This window comes from Spinacia oleracea, chromosome 6, assembly GCF_020520425.1.
Source record: "Spinacia oleracea cultivar Varoflay chromosome 6, BTI_SOV_V1, whole genome shotgun sequence".
Classification (NCBI taxonomy): domain Eukaryota; kingdom Viridiplantae; phylum Streptophyta; class Magnoliopsida; order Caryophyllales; family Amaranthaceae; genus Spinacia; species Spinacia oleracea.
Window position 1 is genome coordinate 130,454,433 of NC_079492.1, and position 21,588 is coordinate 130,476,020.

The window sequence follows — 21,588 nt, forward strand, 5'->3', positions numbered from 1 at the left end:
CTTCATCTAGGTGGGATTGGGGGAAAATCTATCAATTTTGAAAATACTACTTCAAACCACTAAAGGATGCCGCCCATTTATCCGTTATAAGGTAGTTGATTGGTGATTCATAGACGAAATTCGTTATAAGATACAAAGTAGTGTTTCAAAAATAAAAAAAATAAAATAATATAAGATGGTTAATTATTTTTAGAAACAACACTTGTAAGAGGTAGATTTTTTTTCTTGTAAATGTGTGTTTTGTTAGATACTCTAACTTTCACAATATTATTCTATACAATTTCCGTTTTTTAAGTTTCTTTGACTAGATTTTAAGAGATACTAACAAACGTAACTAGAATATCAATACCTTGCAAATTATGTGCAGTTGTATCAATCATATATCTTGAATATCTATGTCCCAAGAAGCCAAAACATAAATGGAAGACTAAGACATGAGTTTTGTGGAAGCTATCTATCGGATTTAAAGTGATCATTTAAGCCTCTTTCTTAGGGCCTTCTCCAATTCCGTAAGCTATCTATAAGGAGGCACCGCTAGTGTTTCTTAATCTCCTTGTCCTTGTATCCCCTTTGTTCCTCACTGTTGTGTCCCCCTGTCTTATCCGCTAGGATAAGCTAAAAGCAAATCATGCAGCCGAAGCACCCGAGCTTGTATCTTCAGAGTCTCACATCTAATATAGGGGCCAACGGGCCATACTATGAACCATCAAATTTTATGCAATTGGCTCACTGCCATTAATCACGAAAGGCTGGTAAATTTCTAACGGTTCTATGGTATAGTCTGAGGTGGGCTAGGCCGCTGGTCACCATCGACCCATTTTGTCCATACCCGGGGTAATTGTAGTTTCACTTCATGCATTGAAAATTCAAATAAAGTACTCAGTATCGGCAATAGTGGCAGTAATTGATACAACAATGAAAGTATTTCAATACTTCGTATACATATATATTTTTACCCATTCATTTAAAATGTTACACTTTTACCCATTTATTTAAGTGGTCCATTTACTTTTTTTTTATATTTCACCTCATTTCCTTTTTTTTTGGTGACTGTGATAGTATTTAAATACAACAATGACAATACTTATATTACCGTTGACAGTATATAACAAGTAAGCAAAACTTTACACATTTTTTTAAGTGTGGGCCATTTTTTCCTTTTTTTTTGGGGGGGTGGGTATGGACAAAATGGGTCGCTGGTCATCAACCATGTAGCCTCCCTCGACGAAGTCTAACTAAGAAGTCATTATCACAATGTCTTGATGGACGTGTCAGCTCAATTCAACACCAAATTCACTTGACTCTTTCTAGGGCTTACATGAGTAAAATTTAAAATCTACCAAGATGGGAAGAAAGAAAGCCAGTTTTAGCATCAGTCTTGGCGTGGTGGTTTGCTATCAGCTAAGTCATAGGTTCGATCCCTGAAAATAGTCTCTTCATGAAAAAAAAGGTAAGGTAGTGTATATTTAGACCCTCTCAAGATTTGTGTAACGGGAATCTCGTGCACGAGGTACGACCTTAATTATAAATTATTCATTTCTCAAAAACACACTAGTCGGAGATCAATTGTTGGATAATGGCATTTAAAAGTTACAACATCCAACTTCAGTAATTTGGGCACAAAGATTAGATAAACTCTGCCATTCAAGTAGAATGATTTCACTCTTACTATCCAGTGCGCCAAATTAATCTCTTTATCCACAATTAAAGTTTTTATTTAGCTGAAAAACTCAAATGTACAACCAAAAAGTTTAGATACAACTAATGTCCCACATCAGTCAAGAAATCAGATCCAATCTAGGACGGAAATATAAATAGCTTAAGCCATTTCCTATATCACTTACGCAGCTACGCAGTGAGCACAAAGCGAACTATTCTTTCGCCTTTTACTAAAGAATACCGTGTGCTCGCTGCATTTAGTAGCATACGTTTATTTTTGGAGGGAGTTCCTTAAAAGGAGCTTCCAATAAGTCACGTGCAAGTTTGTGTCTATCAGTTGTGCAAGTTTGTGTCTAATGGGGTGAGGCTTCATTAGCTGGAAAAAGGAAATTTAGGAAACCCCAGTTCTGATGTTACTACAGAAAAGTGAACATACGCAGATGAGGACCATTATCATATTGATTTCTAATATTTATTTCAGGATTCATTTTGATTTTGTACATCCTTTGCATAGCAGAAGTAAGAACCTTATCTGTACCCTTCCGACTTTAAAAAAGGTCTACACAACGAATACATTAGTTGTATAAAGAGAAATCTAAATAAATAATTGGTTGGTCTGGAATATGGCTTACTGCAAACTAACTAGCCTAATCTTTTTATCAGTTGCAAAATGATCTAATATTTACTCATCACATAGAGATAGGTTACTCTGAGAGAAATGCAACCGTCTTTTCAGTTAAAAAACACAAAATATCTTGGGTTATGATGCTGTGGGTTATTTCAGGCGGTACACTAGAGAAATGCAAAAGTGTGCTCCAGTACAAATTCTTCAAATCTCCCCCTCGCAAACGAGGATCATTAACTGATTGTCTAATGGGAATGATCATCATTGCCCCAACTACATACTTAAAATTTATGTCATCCCAACAAATAATTTGATGTATTAAATTTCATTTCATGAAAAATGTAGCTCACTAACATAGGTTCTAAACATTGCACTGACTTAATTGTGAGACAAAGAAATGCCTTGGTTCTAAACATTGCACTGACTGTGAGACAACGAAGAGTAACCATACACGTACTTGTGACAGAAGAGAAATTCCTTTGGTTACAACAGAAGCTCAAAATTTTAGAAAGTAAATCTTGACATTGAATTGGTGGAGTGCGCCAGGCCCGTGCAGTAGTGCAAAGCATGGGCGACACATGAAGACCCCAGTAGCAAGCTACTGTGATGAGACTTCCTCCTTAAAAAATAAATTTAATATCATTGTGGGCCATTGGCCCACGTATCAGATATTAAACTGATAAGAACAGATACTACACTTGATCTTAGCCAAAAGGCCGAGAAAGGTATGATTTGTTTAGTTTCACAAACCTGCCTTTATCTTCTGGCCATTCCACCCCGTTATTTTACTGCTCGATGTGGGAATGTGGGATGACTAAACACAAAACATTCAAATAGCTTCCTGATACAAGGCAAAGCAAACTGTAAGAAAGCATATCATTTAAGCTCTTGCAGAACAATCAGGTTTCAATTTTCATCAAATTTATCAGATGAAGGAAAAGGCTTTGAGTGAACAGGAAAACACACTTCTCCAGTCTCCACCCTATGTTGTATCAAAGTCATGTTCTTACAAGAAACTTTGTCCAATAAGGCTGTTACACTGCTTAGTAGAACATTAAGGTACGAATATACATAGTATAAGTTCAGATGAGTTAAGACGTTACAAATTAATTAACCATATACAATAGTAATGTTAACTTGATTATTTTCTCCTCCTTTTCTTATCATATTTTGGCTTGATAGAAACCCAAACAAGTTGCGGAAGAGCCTAGATAGAGCTACTTCATCATCAGTACTACTACTGCTACTACCAGTAGAAGTAGACGGAAGAGATGCCCTTTGTATCCGCGATGAGAAAGAGGAAGACGATAACCTTCGAGATGATGACAACATGGACAACGAAGCCAACTTCTCTATGTAGAATGTGTAATCCTTAATGCAATCAGGGTCTAACTCCAACTTCAACTTCAACTTGGGTTTAGCCACGACTCTCTTTTCCTTTCCCCATTTCCACCTTAACCAAGAAATGGGGAAGCAACCATTCTGACCCGGAACTAACCCAAGTCGGGTCAGTGAAGATGAAAGGCCGTACTTGCTCTTAGAAGATGAACCTAAACTCATGGATTGGACCCATTGGGTTTGGAGCTCTTTTGATGGTGAAGAATTGAATGAGGTGGATCCGAATGATTTTGGTGTTGGTAATTCATGGTTGTGATATTGTTCGAACTTGGAAACTCCGGGTCGGGTCTCCCAATCGAATGGGATTGCTCCTGGTTTCTTGAAGGATTCATCTGCTACTACTATTGCCATTTCTAGTTGTCTCTCTACTCTTAAAAGCAAACGCACTAAACATATATATATTTATAATCCTATGAGTTATGGACATGTTGCATGTTTGCAAATGCACTTAATTAATTATTGTAATAATTTTTTATTAATATTCAACTAGTTGGTCCTGGACCTAGCTTGGATCGTTACGTGAATATGCATATTCATGCTTGTATGTAAACAATTGTGGCTGAATCTTATTACTAGTACGTCATTGTTTAATTGTCTTATATTATATTTTGTTTGTTATAAAAAAGACCAACGTGAAATCGAATATGGCCGAATTTGGTGAATAAATTTTTAATGCATGTGTAAATGACATTTAAGAAGATTGTTCGAAAAAGGAGAATGATACATGTCTGATGAACTTATTAAGAAAGTTTTTTTTTTTATACTTCGTATACTACACAATAAGATAAATAGTTTCTTGAATGCAAGTAATTAAGGTGAAATAACCAACATATAAGTTGGTGGAGTTGGTGGAGAACTCACCTTTTACCTTGGAGGTCACAAGTTCGAGTAGTCCCATCAGCTACAAACAATTTGTGCTAGTCAGTAGGATCCCAAAGTAATTAAGGTGAAATAGCCTAACAACATTATGCTTATTGCTGTCTGTAGTAGAGGAAGTAACGGAGACTAACTCATGCCACTTTTTCGACATCACGACCGATCATGCATGGATAGATCCGATAGAGGCATGAATCATACCACTTTTTCGTGTACTTTTTGAGAATAAAAATGTTCCCATTGCTAACTACTCCACCGTGCGTTTTAAGGCCATCTATTTATGTATTTATTTTTTTAATTTTTTTTTTGACATATCATCTGTATTTATTTAGACCATGCAAGGAGGGTATCGTAAATTAAAGTTTCGTAATTCATTAAGTATTGATATTTTGCAGGAAAAATCACGTTGCCCTTGGAAGATTCGATTGCTAATGAATGATGTCAAGCATCTGTTGAATCAATTTGATGAAGTTTCCTCCCGACATGTATATCGAGAAGCTAACCGAGTTGCATATAATGTTGCTGTTGTAGGCCACCGGCCTTACTACGACTCACCGAGATATTGATCCTTATATAGACAGTAAATTTTCTTATTTTATTAATTTAAATAAGTTAGGCTATAGTCTTGAGAGAAGGCTTTCCTAACTTAAGTGTGCTTTTCCTTTAAAAAAAATTAAAAAATAAAAAATTAAAGTTTCGAAATTTTATTAAGTGTATATGTATTTGACGCCTGTGTTTTTTTAAACCGCTCATATTTAGTGTAGGAAATTATAATTTTGCCCTTTTAATATTCATCCTCTCTTTCTTTTTTCGGAGTATACATTGATTGAAACACAAATTTAATTATAACCTCGTGTATATTTGGTGAAATTAAGTTAAACTTTGGTGATATTTGGTGAAAAAAACGCCTTTAAAACCCTAATAGATTTAACTCCGTGCATCATGTTAATTTTATTCGTTATTTAACATGTTGTATACTGACCATATTAGAGCAGGAGCTCGAAACAGGTTATGAGATTCTCCTCAAGTGTTTGCCGTCCCTGGGTTGAAGCAGTTGAGTTGAATTTGTGTACGATGAGTCGATGCTTGTCAAATTTCCTTGTGACATCAATACATCTAAAGCTCATAATTGACATCGTAGCTGTAAATCAGGAATAAGTTTTCCTACTAACTTCTGTTTGGAGTATGCCTTGGGTTTAATGTACAAATTGTCATTTCAAGATATCCCACTCGTTAGTCAGAACATTGATTTTCTTTGATGCTTGGATTCTTTTCATAAGTATCTTTCTCCCTTATTGCAAGGCTTAGTTTGTTATTTTTATACCTATAAATTACGTAGCTTCGTATTGAGTGGAACACACAATCAACATTATTATTTTCTCTTCTTACTACGTTTGTTCATAATTAGCCTTTAGATATTATCACGACTTTAGTGGATCGAGAAGGCATAAGCAAACAATAAGCAACGACTAATTTTCAAACGAAAAAACTAGTCGTTGGAACATCAGAATAACTATTTTTAAGTTTGGGGCATTTTGTGAAATAAATTTAATAATTGGGGTATTTGGTGAAATAAATTTTTAAAAAGGGGCATTTGGTGAATTATGAAACTAGGCTCATGGCGGACTAACGGACCGTTATAAGTAAGGGTATTTTGGGCATTAAGTCAATTGTCAGGGGTATTTGGTGCATAATTGAAACTTGATGGGCATTTGGTGAATTACTTCAAAACTCGGGGGTATTTCATGAAATATCCGTAGAATTTATTGATTAATTGTTAAAGATAGAGTGAAACTTATGGTCGGACTAATGCGAATCTTGATCTTAGAAATATCGGCATTGGGTTAGACATTTAGTACAAACTTTTAAAAAATACCGTCTTTTCTGTCAGACCACCCTATGTCGCGGGTCAAACTTAATTTCGCGGGTCGAAATTAATTTGTGGGTTGTTTATCGGGTCGCGTATAAAATCCGCTTGCCAATTCATTTTCCTCATTTTGAAATCACTGTTCACCTCAAACGCTACTTTCTCTCTCCTTCCGCCCCTCTCTTTCTCCTTCCGCCTCCGTCTCTCTCTCTCTCTCTCCTTTCTCCCATGGCGTCCGACAACTTCCATCCTCTTTCTCCTCCTCATCTCCGTCACGATCTGCACCATCTCTGGTACTCTCTCTTTTCTTGCTCCTCTAAAAATCTTTAATTTCCCTAATTTTGATTTCCAAAACCCTAATTATTGATTTATTTTTACAACCTACAACATCAATGGAGGCGCGGTTGGTTTTGGCTGGTCGGAGAAGGAGATACAAGCAGGTGAAGGTGACAGTAGGAGTTTCGCTGAGTTTAGACGCGGTGGTGGCGAGTTCTGCCTCTCTCTTTCCATGGCGACAATTGTTCTGACTCTTGAAGTTATGTTTAGGTATATTTAGATTCTTCTGAATTTTCAGTAAGTGATTCATTTTGAGAAGAAAAAATATTTTATTTATAATTTGATTTTCGTTGTTGATTTTTTATATTAGGTTTATTTGGAATTTGTCGAAAATATGGACGATTTCAGGTTGTCTGGTTAGGATTCCGTGAAAAATTTAAAGGTCAAAGATCCTCGCGAGATGTAATATAGGCCTTGTTGTCGTCTCCAGATGCAGCTAGGGTTCCGACGAGAAGTTAGGGTTCCGGTGAATGAAATAATGCTAGACCTAGTTACACAGATCGTGATTCTAGCGTGTCTCATATAGCATCATCATCTTCGGAAGAAGGTCTGTCTGATCTTTCAATTTTTCCTTTGTTTTTGTTTGTTTGGTTAAATTTGATCAAATACAATGCGTCTTTGTTGTTGCATTGTTGGATTTTGCTTTGTTTAAGTTAAGCTTTGTGGTTTTGTGGTTACATTTTACTCTTAATTGATTTTGGCCTTAAGACTTAAGCTCTTAGTTTCATATTTTAGAAGCTTGTAAGGGTGGTAGGAAGGTGGTTTGATATGCTCTTGTTTCATATGCAGAAAGCAAGGTAAGCATATGATAAATCATAAGGTGTATGATTTCAGGAGGATCTCCTCCTTTTAGTTTCGGCGATTCGGTGCGGCCTGGTGGTCTGTGGTAGCAGCTCTGTCGCCGCCTCTGCTGATGTTACCTAGTTCATGTTGTTGGTTGTTGTTGTTGTTGATGCAATATTTGAAGAGTAGTGTCAGCTCATGTTGCTTTGGTGGTGTTGTTATTTGTTTTAGTTATGATTAATTCATTTTAGTTATAATCCCAATATGTATTGTAAATGTAAAACAATTTTAGTTAAGAATAATTTCGTCTTAGTTAAACTTAGAAAAATTGTTTGATTACATTATTTTATATTTAAGTCATTTTTGTTTTAGTTTAAAAATTGCATTGTTTTAGTTACATATTTTTTATATTTAGTTATAAAATGAAATGGTTTAGTTACATATGTTCTCAATTATTGCTTTAGCTATATGTTTGTTGTATTTAGTTAAGAAATAAAATGGTTTAGTTAAATTGTTATTCATTTAAGTTGATTATTGTTTTAGTTATAATTGAATTTGTTTTATTGAGATTTATTTTGTTTTAGTTAAGAATTATTGCTTTTAAGTTCTACTTTTGTTATATTTAGTTCAGATTTTTTGAGTTTTAGTTAAGCATGTTGAATAATTAGTTAAGAAATGAAATCAATTAGTTAAGCACTGTAACTGATTAATCAATCAATCAATAAAACCAATAAGTTTACAGATATAAAGAAAGTATTTTTTAAGCTTGAAATTCAATTAGTTAACTAATGAGACCAAATAGTCAAACAATTAGTTAGGCAATTAATACAATTAGTTAAGCAATTGAACCAATTAGTTAAGCAGCGGAATCAATTTGTTAAGCAATAAAACCAATTGGTTACTCACCTTAACTAGTTAGTTAAGCAATTGAAACAATTAGTTAAGCACTGGAACCAATTAGGTAAGCTTAAAATTCAATTAGTTAAGCACTAAAACTAGTTAGTTAAGCATTGTAACTAATTAGTTAAGATTTTGTGAGGTTTAGTTATGAAATAAAATAGTTTAGTTACGGAGTACATTTGTTTGCATTAAAGTCATCATGATTCAATTGGTTTTAGTTGAGAATTATTTCTTTTTAGTTACACTTTTGGCATATTTAGTTTTGAAATAAAATAGTTTAGTTATATTTGTTTGTATTAAAGTCATCTTTTGTTTTAGTTATACTTTTATTATATTTAGTTAAGAATAATTTATAGTTATGAAATAAAACAGTGTAACAAATTAGTTAAACACTGTAGTCAATTAGTTAAACATTGTAACTAATTAGTTAGCACTGTAATTAATTAGTTAAGCATTGTAACCAATTAGTTAAGCAATGTAACCAATTAGTTACATACTCAAATTAATTAGTTAAGCAATAGAACCAATTAATTAAACAATATAACCAATTCGTTAAGCAATATAAATTAGTTAAACACTGACAACAACAAGTTAAGTAATGTAATTAATGTAACCAATTAGTTAAGCACTGAAACCAATTAGTTAGGCACGGTAACCAATTAGTTATGCACTGGAATTAATTAGTTACACTATGGAACCAATTAGTCAAGCAATGAAACCGATTAGTTAAGCATTGTAACTGATTAGTTAAACATTGAACCAATTAGTAGAGCACAGGAACCAATTAGTTATGCAATAGAACAAATTAGTTAAGTACTGAAACTAATTAGTCGGGCAATAAGACCAATTAGTTAAACATTGAAACTAATTAGTTAAGGTTTCATTAGTTTTAGTTAATAATAAGTTTGTTTAATACTCCGTATTCATAACTATTCGACTCGGAAGTTTAACTATTTTTTTTATACCTTAACTATTTTGTTACTCCCTCTGTATTTATTTAAGAGATACACTTGGTCGGGCACGGGTATTAAGAAAAAGAATTGAATGAAATAAAAGTAATAAAACAAGTGGGGTTGGGTAGATTATTTAATAAGTAAAACAAGTGAGGACTATGTCATTTTAGGGGATGGGGGGGTGGGGATGGGGTGTAGATATATTATTTAATTAGATGGTGGGGTTGATAAGTTACTAAAAATGGCAAGTGTATCTCTTAAATAAATACGGTCGGAAAAGGCAAGTGTATCCCTTAAATAAATACAGAGAGAGTATTCAATTAGTTATGATTTCATTGCTTTTAGTTATGTTTTACACTAGTTTAGTAAGTACCAAAAAAATCGATTTTTTTTTTCCGAAAATTTGTCGTGTTTTAGTTAACATTTTCTTATATTTAGTTAAGAATTATCGTGTTTTAGTTATGTAATTATATGGTTTCGTTACATTTTTAGAAGTTTAGTTAAGAAATACTTATGCGTTTTAGTTAACACTTTAGAAGTTTTAGTTATGATTTTCTTAGGTTAGTTAAGAATAAATTTGGTTTAGTTAAGATTTTTAAAGGTTTAGTTACATGTTTAAGTGAAATATAATTTGTTTTAGTCAAGATTTTCTAAGTTTTAGTTAAGAAACTAGTGGGTCGCCCGGGCGATGCCCCGGTTGTTACATTGAATAATTAAAATTTTAGATTTTTCTTGAGTTCAATATTTGACCAAAATACTTGTATTCTATAGAATGAAAAACATCCTTAAGTTCGTCAACTACACAGACACGTTACGTCATTTATCATGGCAAATAATTTTTCAATCATATCATCTTACAATTTGTATACTCCCTCCGTCCCGTAATACTCGACTCGGTTTGACCGACACAGAGTTTAAGGGACTTGAATTGACTTATTTAATTTAATAGGTAGTAGTTGATAGTGGGGTATTATTTTAATGTAGTTAGTGGGAGATGGGTTAAGAGGTGGGGTTGGGGGAGAGTAGGGGTTGAATTTTTAATTATTTTTTGTATGGAGTAGGGGGTAGGTGGGTTAATAGGGGTGGAGTGAGAAATAATATAATATTGTTAGAATATTTCCATTTTTAGAAACATGTCAAGTATTAAGGGACGGCCCGATAAGGAAAACAGGTCAAGTATTCCGGGACGGAGGGAATAATTTATTTTCTCGTAGAACTAAGTGTGCCAAATTAATAAACACCAAATTAGATATATATGCAGCTATGTAGGGAAATCCTATAGTTAATTCTTATAAGACTTATGACATCATGTTTCTTCATGGATGTCATAATGCTTTATTTTTTTTCCCCAAAATAATCCATAGAAATCAAAAGGTCACATAAAAATTTAGTTGTTTTAGACTGCATGTCAACATTTATTTATAAATTAATGTGAAAAGATAAATCACAATTGGTGGTTGGTTAAGATGGTAATGAGAGTTATCATCCACATTTGAGGTCTGGTGTTCGAACCTCATCGTATTGGGTTTTGGTCATCCATTACATAACACTTGGTGAGATGATGATGTGGCGAAATGAGGAGAGTACTACGTGACACATATACGTTTTTCACAACGGCTTTTAATATATTAGTATAGATACTAGTATAGTACCCGTGCGATGCACGATTTATAATCTAAATATAAATTATTATGAAATCTGGTAGAAATTATGATCAATATAAAGTTCATAGATATTCTTCAAATAAAAAATAATTAATAATGGATAAATTTATTATTGCTCATTCGGTGTCTTGCTTATTAAAATAATTAAAACAAATAAAGGTACATAGATAAAATTATTTTTATTCTCATTCACCACTTGTGTCAAGCATAAAGTTATCTCACCCGCCTTTCAATTCGTTATTAATACTCACTTAATACTCGCACAAATACTCGTCAACCTGGTTACCCGATCACTTAACAGTTATCTAGACCAAGTACTTTATTGAGCTAGAGATGACTTTGAGGCGGGGCAAGACCTGCACACCAGCACCCACCTACAATTCTCATCTTCATCCCATCCATCCACGATAAGAAAGATACCCACCCATCCCAACCCCGTCTCGAGAGGTACAAAATAAAATTCATCACCTCTTCATCACCCCCATCCCCGTGTATCCACACCAACCCCTAAACTCGACTTTTTTTTTTGGTAAGGGAGTTTTGAATTTTAAAACTCTATTATACAACCTCTGAAAATTCGTCTGTCTGATTAGAGTTACTGAGTAAATAAACAAAACATTATAAAGTTAGATGAAAGATTAGCGGCTCAGACGGTACAATCTGAAATCCATCATCGCCCGCTTCACCCGCGACAAATAACACTTTTGACCCCATTACCCAATAAACTTTCGTCCATCGCCGCCCACTTGGGGCGGATGCACAAGGAGATCTACCAAAAAATCCGCCCCACTAACAATCTGACATCCCTATATTCGATAAATAATCCAATTTTCCTTTCAAATAAATTTTAAATATATTGACTTAAGTTTATTACGAATTTTCAAAATTGATTTTATTAGTTATAATATTCAAAAAATTATATTATTTATGGGTAGTACTCCGTATATATAATTGCTACAAAATAAACATAAGTTAGGAAAACGATATGCGTATGCTCCGAATGTAATATAAAATTGTTGCTCTTTAATTAAGATTCTACTATTTTTTTTCTTTTACTATTTTTTAGTGAGATTAGTCATTATGTTATATAGAAATTTTTTAATATACTATTTTAATTAAAAGAGAGGCGAATCAATGAGTGACATTTGTCATCACCACATTGATTTCCTCTTTTTTTAATATACTTTGTATTATATAGATATAGATATATTGCGTATAAAATAGTACAATCAATTGCGGTTATAATTATCGAATTTAGTTGTTAAAATGGTATAGAGTACTACGGAGTATATTAAGATTTGTATACACTCTTTTTTCTAATTATGTAAGTACAAATTATTAGACTACATGCGCTTAAATTTTTATAAAAAAGATAATCTTATATTTTTAGATTTGTTACCAAATTATAGAAAAGGTAGTTTATAAGATATTCTCCATGTATATAACGAAATCTTAAAGTTAACAGAATAATTACACAATCAATTTACAAATATATATATTTTTTAAGTATATGTAAATCTCAACCCTATTTTTGGGAAGTTAATCACAAATTACGTGATATTATTGGTATTTGAAAATTTTGTTGTTTTGATTTTTTTCTTAAATTTAATTATTTATATTAAAAGAGAGGTCAATCAATGAGTGACACTTGTCATCACCACACTGATTTCCTCTCTTTTATTATATTAAGTATAATACCCGTGCGATGCACGATATAATCATCCAAATGTAAATTTATATGAAATCTAGTAGACAATTATCATCAAAATAGTACTTATGGATATTTTCCAAACTAAAACTAAGGATTGATAAATTTATTATTGCTCATTTGGTTTCTTAGTTATATAAACAAATAAGGGTACATGGATAAAATTATTTTTATTACCACTTGTGTCAAGCAAAAAGTTATCTCGTCCACCCTTTACTTCGATAGTAATACCTACTTAATACTCACTTGGTCACCCCATCAACCTCATTACGCGATCACTTAACACCCACACCCACATACACCATATACTTTATTCACTTAGAGATGACTTTGACGTGGGGCGGGTTCTGCAGACCCATATCCGCCTACAATTCTCTTCCCCATCTCCTCCATCCATGATAGGAACGATACCCACCACTCCCAACCCCCGTCTCGAGAGGTACAAAAAAAAAATTCATCCCTCTATCATCACCCCTCCAGTGTATCCACACCCGCCTCAAACCCATCCTTAGGCTCAACTCTTTTTTTTTTTTTAAGATTTTTGAATTTTAAAAACTCTATTTTAGAGTCTTTAACAATTTGTTTGTTTGATTAGTATAATTGAGTAAATAAATCAAACATTGTAATATGTAAGTTAGTAGCAATTATATATATATATATATATATATATATATATATATATATATATATATATATATATATATATATATATATATATATATATATATATATATATATATATATATATATATATATATATATATATATATCAGGATCTGGTGAGAACCACCCCTTAAGATGAGAACTGAGAACTAATCTCAGCCGTTGATCAATTGAATCTAATGGCTGTAAAGCTACCTGAAATTTCAAAATTAGTAAGGGTAAAATGGTAATTTACCCGCGTTGAATGACCTCCCCCAACCCCTCAAAGTTCAGAATTTCTTTCTCTCTCTTCCTCCCTCCTCCCCTACGAATTCTCTCACTCTCTCTCTCTCTTTCAATCTCTTCCTCCTTCTTTCTCATATCTTCTTCTTCTAAATTCATATTTTGGGATTTGTTTTTCGTTTCTTCCGTTGCCCAAGTAATCCCCTTTTCAATTTTTATTTTCGAACAAGTGAAATTAGGGTTTTTAGTTCTTATTCGTTTGTTGATGTTGTGTTTACTTTTTCTTATGTTGTGTTTACTTTTTGTCGATGCTGTGTTTACTTTTCATTATTTTTTGTTTACTTTTATCCGATGTTGTGTTTACTTTTTCTAATCCTGTGTTTACTTTTTCTGATCTTGTGTTTACTTTATGTCGATATTTTACTTTTGATTATATTGTGTTTACTTCTACTCGATGTTGTGTTTACTTTTTTTGATCTTGTGTTTACTTTCTGTCGATGTTGCGTTTACTTTTGATTATATTGTGTTTACTTTTACTCGATGTTGTGTTTACTTTTTCCGATCTTGTGTTTACTTTTTGTCGATATTGTGTTTACTTTTCTTGATCTTATGTTTACTTTCCGTCTGTTTTGTTTTAATCCAACAACTATCAGAGGTTCTCATTATAAGGAAGGTTCTCATCTTAAGTGAGGTTCTCACCAAAACCTGGTCCTATATATATATATATATATATATATATATATATATATATATATATATATATATATATATAACAACCCAGCATGTCCAATCTAAAATCCACCCTCGCCCCGTCACCTACGGAAAATTCATTTTTTAACCCACCACCCACCACCCACCAAACTTTCTTCAACCCCGCCCACTTGGGACGGATGCACGGGGGATTTCCAAAAAATCACTCCACTGACAATCTGACATCCCTATATTCGATAAATAATGCAATTTTCCTTTCAACTAACTTTTAAATATATTTACATAAATTTATTACGAAGTATTAAAATTGAAACTAAATCCTAAACCCTAATGTAAAATGAAACTAAATCACTTTTAAAATTATATTTTATTTAGAAGATTAAGGAACTATTAAATAAAAGGATAAGTAGAAATTAAATCCGAGAAAGAAAAGATACAAAGTTATTAAAAAACATGTTTTACACAACCTTGATAAATACGGTTTCAAATATTAAAGGAAAGGTAAATATTCATTATACATATCCTCGGTCAATATAAGACACATATTTTAAATAAATATAGACAATACATACAATTAGTCATTAGTAAATTTAAGTGAAATATTTTAACACATTCTAGGAGATGTTAAATATTTTAAATAAAAGATGTTTTAGACAACCTTGTGAAAACATTTTTATTTTTATTTTAAACAGATTTTATATTGTCATATTGTAAATAATGTGATATTGAAGTAGATTCTTAATATAACTTTTAGTCAATGATCTTGATGTACATGCTAACATATTTCAACATGTAATTTTAGTAGTATTAAAAATAATTAAAAAATTTATTGCCATAAGTAAATAAGTATTTCACAGTGTAATTGATTTATTACCATAAGTAGTTAGAAGGTTTAAGTAAAGATACACAAAGTTTATTATCACATTTAATATGGCTAATTTTATAGCGATATTAAATGTTTGGAAGTATATTATTGGTTTTTAAAGAGATTTTACTTGCAGTAAATGATATAGTTATTAAATTTGCATATCAGATAACGACATTTGGCAGCTCCACATGAATTTTCCCCTCTTTTATCTTAGTACTACGTATACAGATGTTTGTTAAAATTTGGCTAAAATATAATTCAATTGTTTACCTTAAATAATTGGAGGAGGTTTATTAAGTAGAGAGGACCACGTGTTAGATGCACACCGATTTTCTTGTTGCTACTTTTCCATTTTTTTGGATATACCAAATTTATTTTCACGTTTGTCGGTAAATAATTTCAACTATTAATATCTAAAATTATCAAATAGTAAAAATTATTATAAAAAATGGTAGTATTATGTAAGTATTTAGACAAATCCAACAAAATGATATGTAGTACATGACTATGTTCATCATACGTATTAATAGTCACCAAAAAAATAAAAAAGTGCAGAGATGTGTGAATATAACAGTTAGTGTAAAAATAAAAGAGTTGCATCTAAAAATTTGAGGAATTACGTAGTATAGTAGTAGATATACTTCCTCCGTCTTTTAATACTCGCAACGTTTGTTAGTTTCACGCATGCCAATGCACAACTTTGATCATTTATATCTTAAATTCTCTTTATGCAAAAATTATAAAAAGTTGATATTTTGAAAATACACATTGAGACGAATAAGTAAGTTACATACTCTTTTTTAAAAAAAAAGTAATAAAATATTACTATCAATGGCAACTATAATTACCGAATTTAGTCGTTAAAATATTATACAATATTATAGTAACCGTTTTTATACTCTTATTCATACTTTGATTTTCTAATTTATTTATATTCTAATTATGTAAGTACAATTCGATAGATTACACTAATTATTTTTATAAATATCCTACTACGTATTCCATATAATGGATTAACTTTTTAATAAAAATATAATCATATATTGTTATATTTGTTACCATAATATAGAAAATATTTTATAACATACTACTCATGTATATAATGATATCTTTTGTTTTTAGGAAAATAGAATCAAATATTTTATTGGGTGAAAGTTAACTAAATAATTTTAGAATCAAGCATTTTATTTTTTATTTTTTATATATCTAAAAGAGAGGCCCAATCAATGAGTGACATTTGTCATCACCACATTGATTTCCTCTCTTTTAGTATAATATATAGATAGATATATAGATATAGATTTTGAGTTTTAGTTAAGCTTTTCATAGTTTGTACATTCAAAATTGTACAAGCTGACGAAATGGTAGTACTTCGCGTTTATCTTTGGAAACATTAAGTCAGCGCGACTTTTTCCATAGACCAGACTGTTAAAAATCAAGTCACACAATCTTACTGAATACTAATCATCCATCATAAACAACTCTTTGGCATAATCACCCTCTATATTACTTTTCTTGCTCCAGTACCAACTTAAGCACGGCAAAGAGAATTATTGAAAGAGGGCGATAGTTATTTCTTAACTAACATTAGCTGAAAATTGTAAAACAAATGAAAAATTCATACTGCAGTTAACCTGATATTATTAAGCCAGACCTAATGAAACTGGTCTACTCTAGAGTCGACTAAATCATGCAAATAAAATGTCCTACAAAGCAACTTATTTACACAATACTCAGCCAACAAGAGCCACTAGCAGGCCATCCCAGCATAAAACAGGGCCAAGGAACACCGTTCAAACTTGAAGGCACTATACAATTAGATTCATCATCAGTTGAATATCTCTAGCAACAGCACTGGGGCCATATTCATGGTAAGGCAGTAAGCCACTCAGCGATGTCCTGAAAGCCACCGAGCAGATACAAAAGTTTGGCATGGGACAATTACAAATAATTCCTGAAAGCTTATGAATAGCATTCACCATTCACCTACACGAAAACAGAAACCAACAAGGTTACAAGCAGTGAAGTTGAACAGTTGAACTCCAAAGTTTATCATCAGAAAGTATAAAAGTAAAACAATTTTTTCATTGCAATGTGAAAGGATAAAATATCCCTCGTGAAGTATGTGAACATACAATCTTCAGACATCATACAACGGAGCATTATCCAAGATGTTCTTCAAGTTGAGCACTTGGAAGTCATAACACAAATATGTCAACTGTCAACCACACTAATATAAAGGTGGTTACTCAAATGCTGAAGACTAGAACATGAAAATTCCTATTATTACCAAGAGCGGCAGAGCCAGCTTCTGAAATTTACAGCAAACAAAATTCTCAGGTACCAAAAGGACAATTAAGCATGGTTCTCGATCTAGTCAAATTTTGTCTATGTCTATTAAGCATAGATCTTCCTTTGACCTTCTTGCTAGGCAACCTTAGTTCTGAACTCATAGGCTACTGTATGTCTGCCACTCCGAATTTACATTTTTATCATTTTAACTGGTTTTAGACTAAAGTCTAACCATAACTCCAACAAAGCTTAACTAAACAAAGCAAATTCTTAACTAAATATGACCATGGATTAACTAATTCGTACTGAAAACTAAACACCACAAAACATTACTAAATATGAGAACTTTTTAACTAATTTAATTCATAACTAAGAATGCATACTAAAGTACCACAAATCAAAACTAAAATTAACAAGAGATAACTAAAATGTAAATTTAATCAATAATTTCATGCATATTCGAATGAATAATTTCAATTATATCAGCGTAATTAAGAACTCTAAGATATATACGAAGAAACCGAAACCCTAGATTTGCGATTTTAGTGCGAAATTGAACATGAAAAATATACTTACATAATCTCAAAGAAACGAAAACGATGGGTTTTCTTGACATCTCCGGTGACTGAGAGGAGAGATCGTTGGCAAGTGTGAGGACGAAGAGAGATCGGGGGCAAGATCGATGTAGCAGCCGCACACCACCGTCGCACCTCCATCGTCTGATTTTCTTAGGTTTTTTTAGAAGAGGAACGAGGAGAGGAGAGGAGCTCCGTGGATTTCTGGTGGAAAAAATGGTGGTTGTCCCCGGCGAGGAGAGATGAGTGCAGAGAGGAGAGGAGAGAATCTGGAACTGAGGAAACGAAGAGAAGAGGTTAGAGGAGAGTTGAGTCGCTGCAGGAGAAGAGTGAGAGGAGAGAGAGAAAAAAAATAAAAAAATAAAAAAATTGCGCGTGATTTGACGCGCGCGTGGGTGAAACAGACGACCTGACAGGCGCGTGAGCGTCAGGCCGTTTGATAGAAAAGCTTCTGGAAATTTAGAATTCACTTTCACTCCCCTCAATTGCCCCTGCGAATCTGGCAAATAGCGTAGTTGCATCTCCTATTCTCCTCTCCCGCATCTCCTTTCTCCTCCTCCTCCTCCTCCTCTTAAAAGTTAAACCCTAACAAAGCAGCATCTTGTAGTTGTATCCCTACCCGGCGGCGCCTCTGCCAACCACCGCTCCTTCTCTGCTGCTGTTGTTATCGGTAATTATCTACAAGTATTTTGTATCGATTTTTCTGTTGATTTTATTTTTATTGATCCAAAAATGTAATTTTCTAAATTGTTAAATATATTTTGTTGGTTTTTTTTTTGTTAGCTTTGATTTCATATGATACGATTTTTCTGCTATGATGGTTTCAAATTGTTAAATACGAAGTATATACCTGTTGGCGCCCCTCCTGCCCTGTCTCAGGGACGAGCCCGCCTTTTGAGTTGGCGCTTGACTTCCCTATTGTTAATGCTAGAAGAACTAATTGCAAGATTGTGCTTTTGGAAGACTAGATTGAATACTTTTTTGTGTCATAACTGGTGTATTTAATGCCCGAAAATCGTCTCTTAATTTCGATAGTTGGAAAGGGAGTGATATGATAGTGTTATTGCTGATATCTTGGCAAAATAATTTGTCTTGTCAATTGGCTGATATTGAGGTATTTTTGTTAGTTTTCATGCTCTTTGTTGTAGAAACACATTTCTGGATTTTGTTATGCTGGTGTAGCAACGATGATTAGTGGCATTTCCATAGACGATTTATGGGTTGGGTTGGGTGGTAAATGATACTGGTAATTGGATGTTCAAGGGTTGTGGAGAACAATGAGAAAAATCGGGATTGCATTGGGATTCGGTAATTTATTCAAATGATTAAATAAGAAATAGCTTATGAGGAGATTGAAGAAGGAAGAACATAAGATGGATAATTTTTTTTGTTTTTGTTTTTTGCTCTAAGCAGTTGAGCTAAACTGTGATAGATCAGGTGGCTGATCAATACACATCCCTATTTTCCCTGCACCATGCTTATCCTCTTTTCGATTTTGAATTTTGTTTCCCTACTAGCTCAAAGAGAAGTTAATTACTTATACAATGTTTAAGTACCAACTCAAATGGTACCAGTTCATTTTGGTCCTTTCCTGAGACCGAAGATTTTCTTTATTCTGGTCACAATCTAGTAGGTTTGGACCAATTTGCAAGAATGGTAACTAGGATAATAGGGTCGATTGTATTAATTGGAATTTCATTCATTGCCTGCTTGTCTTTCAGATATTTCCTCAATATACTGCAGCGGAGAGGTGTGATTGGAAGACCATCTTCAGTGGTTGATTACAAAGATCTAATCCCTGTTTCTGAACAATGGCTTTGGTGGTTATCTGTGGGCAGCCATGCAGTGGAAAATCAACAGCTGCGAAATGCCTAGCAGAAGCTCTCAGAGACTCAGAATCTACGCTAACTGTCAGGGTTATTGATGAAACTTTGTTTCACTTAGATCGCAATCAAGGTTACGCCAACATGACTGCTGAGAAGAATATAAGAGGGGTACTGAGGTCTGAAGTCGATAGATCAGTGTGTAAAGACAATATTATAATAGTAGACTCCTTGAATAGCATAAAAGGTTACCGATATGAGTTATGGTGTTTGGCACGTGCAGCAGGAGTTAGATATTGTGTGTTATACTCTGATGTGGTAGAAACTGATTGTAGAAAATGGAATGAAGAACGCAGAGAAAAAGGTGAAGCAACATATGATGAGAATATCTTTGATGATCTAGTGAGAAGGTTTGAGAAACCAGAGAGTAGAAATAGATGGGATTCTCCTTTGTTCGAGTTGCAGCCATCCAAAGATGGAATTGACAAATCATTGCCTGCCATTGTGGATGCTGTCTCTTACTTGACAAAAAAGGTAGACTCAAGAACAAAGGATATCAAGATTTTGCAGCCTACAATTGCTACGCAAAATGGAAGACCTTCAGAAGCGAATTCCCTATATGAGTTGGATAGGGCAACACAAGAGGTAATGACAGCAATTGTAGCAGCTCAATCCCAGGCACTAGGAGGACCCCTTAATGGAATTTCCATTGGTCAGGGTTTACCAACTATTAACATTCAAAGTGTAGTCGGGTTACCTGAATTACGTAGACTTCGTAGGACCTTTATGAAATTGACGGGGCAATCGAGCTTAAGTGGTCCACCTCCTCCCGCGGATGCAGAAAGTGCAAAGAGGATGTTTGTGGATTATTTGAACCGAGAACTGGGACTGTAGGATACAAAAACATACCAGGAATGAGTTTTTTTTTTTTTTTTTTGCTGTATACGTTACGTAACAGTTTATTTTGTGCTCTGGAGATGCCCATTTTGGTGAAAGTAGATTGTACACTAATTGTAACATCACAACTTATATTTTTTTTGAACGAGTACTGAGTGTAATTTATTTTTAGCATTGAACGATTACGAGTGTAATTTATTTTTTGTTAAACATATTTGCTAAAACTTCAGTGTAAGGCAGTGCTACTCTGCTTTACAAAAATACCCAGCAGGCCAGCAGTGCTTCCCCAACGAGAGTATTCACATGGTTGCAGTTTTTATCTTTTACTGTACAGAAGATTTGGGTTTTATACGAGTGCATAGTGTTGTGCATAGTATTGTGCATAGTGTTTATAAGTGGGGGGTTTTTATTCAATGCCCTAATTAGCTACTAACGCCCTCGTTCCTCGCGTGAAAGTACATTTTTACACTTTGTCAAGAAATTCACCCTCACCTCCCTCTCACCTTCACCTGTGTTTGCCCAGCCCCCCTCGCCATAACTCCGATCACACTCATCGGACTTTTTAACGCTAATATTAACGACATATAAACATTATGAACGCTAATTCTTAATAAATGCTAATTTTAAAAATATTAACGACAAATAAAAATTATATGAATAAACTAAATATTAACGACGAATATTAATAATACACTTACTAAAAATATTAACAGTATACTTAATTATATTATTGTATATTAATAATATACTTAATAAAAAATAATTTAA

At 33.2% G+C, this 21,588-nt stretch overlaps 1 protein-coding gene, 2 long non-coding RNA genes and 2 other non-coding genes across 6 annotated transcripts; 3 read left to right on the top strand and 2 right to left on the bottom strand.

The window, feature by feature from the left end:
* Nucleotides 1–1,846: 1,846 nt before the first annotated feature.
* On the top strand, nucleotides 1,847–1,963 carry LOC130464767 (U5 spliceosomal RNA). Its single transcript, XR_008925117.1, has one exon. It is a non-coding gene; the product is annotated as a U5 spliceosomal RNA (small nuclear RNA).
* An 853-nt stretch (nucleotides 1,964–2,816) lies between these two features.
* Nucleotides 2,817–3,013, bottom strand: LOC110788767 (U2 spliceosomal RNA). The gene has a single exon (XR_008924983.1). It is a non-coding gene; the product is annotated as a U2 spliceosomal RNA (small nuclear RNA).
* Nucleotides 3,014–6,545: 3,532 nt separating this feature from the next.
* On the top strand, nucleotides 6,546–7,915 carry LOC110788766 (uncharacterized). 2 transcript variants are annotated; one of them, XR_008923487.1, is made up of 4 exons: nucleotides 6,546–6,718; nucleotides 6,824–6,971; nucleotides 7,072–7,308; nucleotides 7,551–7,915. It is a non-coding gene; the product is annotated as an uncharacterized lncRNA (long non-coding RNA). The 2 variants fall into 2 exon arrangements; XR_002533444.2 differs by having other exon boundaries at nucleotides 6,548–6,971.
* An 8,928-nt stretch (nucleotides 7,916–16,843) lies between these two features.
* Nucleotides 16,844–18,434, bottom strand: LOC110788790 (uncharacterized). Its single transcript, XR_002533455.2, has 2 exons — nucleotides 18,102–18,434; nucleotides 16,844–17,219 (listed from the first exon to the last, which is right to left on the bottom strand). It is a non-coding gene; the product is annotated as an uncharacterized lncRNA (long non-coding RNA).
* A 179-nt stretch (nucleotides 18,435–18,613) lies between these two features.
* On the top strand, nucleotides 18,614–21,002 carry LOC110788789 (protein KTI12 homolog). The gene is made up of 2 exons (XM_021993429.2): nucleotides 18,614–18,770; nucleotides 19,822–21,002. Exon 2 carries the CDS (start codon nucleotides 19,912–19,914, stop codon nucleotides 20,815–20,817), a length of 906 nt encoding a protein of 301 aa, XP_021849121.1. The 5' UTR covers nucleotides 18,614–18,770; nucleotides 19,822–19,911; the 3' UTR covers nucleotides 20,818–21,002.
* The last annotated feature ends 586 nt before the right edge of the window (nucleotides 21,003–21,588 follow it).